At 63.4% G+C, this 5,000-nt stretch overlaps 1 protein-coding gene across 1 annotated transcript in view; it reads right to left on the reverse strand.

Moving 5' to 3' along the window:
- The window catches only part of LOC113803741 (calcium-activated chloride channel regulator 1-like), a 44,792-nt gene that overhangs the window by 642 nt on the left and 39,150 nt on the right, over positions 1 to 5,000 (reverse strand). The window contains exons 4-7 of the mRNA XM_070115925.1: positions 3,550 to 3,671; positions 3,324 to 3,432; positions 2,104 to 3,226; positions 1 to 1,964 (exon numbers count right to left, since the gene is read on the reverse strand). The exon at positions 1 to 1,964 is cut by the window's left edge and continues 642 nt beyond it. Coding sequence (XP_069972026.1) covers positions 472 to 1,964; positions 2,104 to 3,226; positions 3,324 to 3,432; positions 3,550 to 3,671 — 2,847 coding nt within the window. The 3' untranslated portion in view covers positions 1 to 471. The remainder of the gene's footprint in view (positions 1,965 to 2,103; positions 3,227 to 3,323; positions 3,433 to 3,549; positions 3,672 to 5,000) is intronic.

Raw genomic sequence — 5,000 nt, forward strand, 5'->3', positions numbered from 1 at the left:
CAGTCCCGGGCGAAGGGGAGGCTGGGCCCAGCTTCACGTGACAAGGGAAGCCGAAAAGAGAAAACACTACAAAAGGATGGTGAGGATGCTAATTAACAATAATAACATAATGCACATTGTTGAACACTTCTGTTTCACCTTGTCTCCCTTGGTGTCTGAGAGCCCGGGGGCGCCGTACCCTGAGGCCAGTTCTCACTCAGATTTCACCGGCGGAGGAGGACCAACGCGTCCGTGTCCTCCTGCCACGAGCGCAGGAGGACACCCTGGGCGCCCGCGTCCCGGCAGCCTCCCTTCCCTCTATGTGTTCGTCGAGAGAGTTTGAGAGAACACCGCCGGATACTTTGATGCGCCTCCATGTTTTCTCTCCTTTTCTGATGTGGGCGTCCTTGCCAGCACAATGCGGCTGGCAAGGCGGCCCGCCTTCCACCCTCAGTCCAAAGGGCGGCGTCCTGAGGGCGCCCCGAGAGGCCACTACACCATCGTCACGTTTCGCACCCTCTTCTCGGCGGCGAGGAGCGACGCGGGCGCGGGGGCGTCGCGGGCGTCGTAGAGGTAGGGCTCGGGCGTGTAGACCAGCTTGGGCTTGGGGGGGATGGGGGGCGGCACCTTGGAGGAGGTGGAGGACCTGAGGGAGGCGTCGTAGGACGGGTAGGCGGCGTAGGCCGGCGGGCCGTGCGAGGGCGGCAGCATTTCGCACGAGACGGACAGGAAGGACTCGGACGGCGGCGAGCTCACGTAGGGGCGCGCCTCCGCCGGGAAGCCCTCGCTCGGGTACAAGTCTGTGGGCGTGGCCGGGTAGCCCTCGGAGGGGGCGGGGTATCCGTCCGCGGGCGTCGGGTAGGCGTGGGCGGGCGGCGGGTAGTGGTCGGCGGGCGCGGGGTACTGGTCGGCGGGGCCCGGGTAGTGGCCGAGGAAGGCGTCGTGGCGGTACGGGTACGCGCCCGTGTCCGCGTAGTAGTCGTGGGCGGCCGAGGAGTCGCCGTAGCTCTTCTTGGTGGATTCGCTGTGGTCGGAGGCGCCGTCGGAGCGCGCCGACAGGCTGCCTCGCTTCGGGTCGTGGCGGCTGCTGAGCAGCTGCGACGCCGACCACGACTCCACGGGGCTCATGTAGTCCTTGCCGAGGGCGTCCTTGGCGGGGGCCTTGCCGCCGTCGGGGAAGTCCTGCGGCGGACCCAGCTTGGTGGGCGTGGCCACTGCCACGGCGTAGGCCTCGTGCACCTCGTGCGCCTTCTTGGCCTGCGCCGACCTGCGCTGGCGTCGGTGGGCGGCCAGGCAGTAGCAGGCGACGAGCGCCACCAGGGCCACGAAGCCGCCCACGCAGCCGAACACCACGGCCAGCTGGCGCGTGTCGAGGGCGGCCAGCACAGGCTCGCCTGCGCCGCCCTCCCTCACGGCCGACGTGTTGGCGGGGGGCGCCGGAGGCCGCGAGGGCGGGGGCGCGGGCGTGGTGGAGGGCGGCGCGGGCACGAACACACTCACCACGTTGCTGAGGGCGCCCGTGTTGCCCTGCTCGTCGACCGCATACAGCGCCACGTAGTGCACCACGCCGAAGTCCGGCCAGAGCAGAGTGTGCTGCTGCAGGGCGGGCGCGGGCAGGGGCGCCGGCCAGCCCTCCAGCAGGCGGCCGCCGCCCTCGCGGAGCTGGGCGGGGCTGCGGGACGCCATCACCACGTAGCGGTCGGCCACGCCGTAGTCCAGGTCGCCTCCTGGAGCCGTCCAGCTGAAGGCCACGCGCCCGCCACTGCCTGCCAGCACGGACGCCCGCAGGTCCACCACGCGGGCGGGAGGAAGGACGTCGAGGGCGGGAACGGCGCCCACTACGTCCACGACGCCCAGCCGCACGTGGCGAGTGAACAGCTCGCCCTCGACCTCGCCCTCCACGTCCACCCGCACGCTGTACTTGGCGGCGGCGAGGCCCGGCACGTAGCGGGAGTAGACGCCGTCGGCGCGCGCCATGTCGGGACCTGAGGAGAGAGAGGCGTCAGTGGGGCCTGGAGGACCGGGGGGGGGGGGGGGCGGTGTCCTGCTAAGAAGGAGTGCTTCGGCGTGGGAATGCCAACAGAGGATATGTTACAGAGGACCAAAGAGAAGAGAGGGACTCACCTGTGAGGCCGTCGTCGTACAGGGCGACCTCCTGCGGCTCGTGCAGCGTGCCGTTGTCCGTGTAGCCGAGGCGGGTGACGGTGGCCGTCACCTTGGCGCCCTCCACGGGGGCCGCGCCCACCCTCGCCTCGGCGAACAGCGCCAGCGGCCGCGAGATGTCGCTGGCGTTGACCAGCGACAGCGGGTGGCTGGTCCAGGCGCGCACGGCCACGTGAGGGGCGCCTGTGCGGGCGCGCGGGCGCGAGGTGACCTGCACGTAGAGCGCCTGGTGCGAGTCCGCCCTGTTCTCCACCTTGTAGTGCCACTGGCCCGCCGTGGCCTGCGCCTCCGCCAGCCTCACGGTGATCATGTTGATGTTGGCGTCCTCCTTCTGCATGTTGGCCGTGTCGATGACCTGCCCCTGCGGGCTGACCAGGTGGATGAGGTTCCCCACGTGGGTCACGTGGTAGTAGAAGATGGCGAAGACGGTGTCGGCGCCCAGGTGCGGGTCCAGCGCGAAGGTGCCCTGGGACACGGCCACGCGCCCCCCGGGGTGCTCCGCCGCGTGCACCTTCACCGGCAGCACGGACGGGCCCGTCACGCCGGCCAGCGCCGTGTACAGAGAGTCCAGCAGGTTGTAGTACATGCTGAGCTTGGAGTCGGCGCCGATGCCCTGGTCGGGCACGATGTAGGTGCGGCCGCCGCTGAGCGCCGCCACGGTCTCGAGGCCGGCGCCCGGCGTCGGGTACTTCTCGGTCAGCGGGTACACGATGGCGTGCAGCACGACGCCGGCCGCCGTCAGGGCGCGGGACGCCTCGTCGGCGCGGGCGGCGTCCAGGGGCTCGCCGCCGCCGGCCGTCACTAGCACGATGTGGCCCGCGCCGCCGCCTGGCCCGTCCTGCCGCAGCATCCGCAGCGCCTCCCGCAGGCCGCACAGGAGGCAGCGCTTGTGGCGCGGCTCCTGAGAGGGGTTCCGCGGGAGGGACGACCCCACCTTCTCCCGCGTGGCGCCGTCCGTCAGCCGCGTCAGAGGGTACTTGGTGGCCGCTGCGGAGTCGAACACGACGAGGCCGACGCTGTGGCCGTCGGGGACGTCGTAGGTGACCACCTTGCGGACGGCCTTGCGGACGAACTCCCACCGTTTCTGCGGACGCACGAGAGGGTCAGTTGAGGCGGAGGAACGCGGGGCGAGCCCGAGCGCCGAACGAAACAACGACACAACAACAAACACACGAACTCACCTGCACGTTCATGACGTCAGTGTCGTCGACGAGCAGGACGATCCTGGGCGGCTGCGCGCGCACGTAGCGGAAGGCGACGCCGCTCTCCGCCAGCGCCCCCTCCACGTTCCTGCGGAAAGCAAACGATGAGCGCCTTGGCGACGGCCCGCAGAGGGGAATGCCAGGCCAGAGGCTGACAACTACTGACAGCCAGTGACCTCTCACAGCCACTGACAACGACCCTTACCGATTGTTCTGGAAGTCCGGACTCGCCCTCAGCACCTCCCACACGGAGCGGCCGCCGCACAGGAGGTTGTGGCGGGTGGGCGCCTCGCGGGCGTGGCTGCCCTCGTCGCACAGCTGCGTCACCTGCGGGAGAACGCTCGGTCAGGGCGGCGAACATGCACGAGGGAGGAGGATGAAGGTAATGAGGTCCAGGATGATGATGAAGAGGATGACAGTAATGAAAATGATGATGACAGTGATGGTGATGAATAGGATGATACTAAAGAAAATTATGATTGTGATGATGATAATGATAATGATAATGATGATAATAATGATAATGATAATAATAATGATAATAATAATGATGATGATAATGATAATGATGATAATGATAATGATATTGATAATGATGATAATGATTATAATAATGATAATGATGATAATAATAATAGCACTAAGAATAAGTCGCGGCGGGAGGGCCGCTGGGGTCCCCGACCAAGGCCAACTGCGCGGCGACGAGTGACAGCAAGGACGCCAGACTTTCTGTCAGTCTGTCAGTCGGTCTGCTTGTCTAACTGTCTGTCTAACTCAGTCTGTCTGTCCGTCTGTCTGCCTGTCTACCTGTCTCTGTCATTTTGTTTGTATACCTCTGTCTGTCTTTCTGCCTATCTGCCTCTCTATCTATCTGTCTGTCTATTTATGTGTCTCTATCTGTCGAGATCTGTTTTTCTGGATGTCTGTCTGTTTGTCAATCTGTCTGTCTGTATGTCTATATCTGTCCTTTTTCTGTCTGTCTTAATCAATCTTTATCTGCCTGTCTGTCCGTCTGTATTTATCTGTCTTTCTGTCTATCTCTATCTATCTGTATGTTTATATCTCCCTGTTTGTCTCTCTCTTTATCTGCCTGTCTATATTTATCTGTCCTCCTATTTATCCCTCTTTCTATCTATCTGCCTACCTCTGGCTCTGTCGATATCTGTCTGTCTGTCTATCTGTCTACTTGTCCGTCTCTGTCTGTTCGCCAATCTCTGTCTGTCTGTATGTTGGCTGTGTCGATATATCTGTCTGCCAATCTGTCTCTCTATATCTGCCGTTCTCATTGTGTGTCTATCTGTCTATCGCTGCTTGTCTTTCTATTTTCGTCTGTCAGTCTTTCTGTCTGGAAGGTGTTTTTTAAGGATCTTCCCCCCTATCTTTTCTCCTTTCTATCTGTTCATCTCTTTCCCTTTCTCTCTCATCCGCTCTTGCAACCGTTGATTCGGTTGCAGAGATGGAGGTTGCTCCTCTCCTCCCCCTCTTTCCACCCCATTCGCTCCCCCTCCTTTCACCTCTCTCTCCCTCCACCTTCCTCCCTCCCTTCCCTCTCTTGTCCTCTCGCCTCTTTTGTCCCCCTCCCCCTCTCCTGCTGCTCCCCCTCCCCCCTCCCTCTCCTGCTCCCCCCTCCCGGGCGCTGCAATTGAATCAGCGGCG

Source organism: Penaeus vannamei, chromosome 38 (genome assembly GCF_042767895.1).
Source record: "Penaeus vannamei isolate JL-2024 chromosome 38, ASM4276789v1, whole genome shotgun sequence".
Lineage (NCBI taxonomy): Eukaryota > Metazoa > Arthropoda > Malacostraca > Decapoda > Penaeidae > Penaeus > Penaeus vannamei.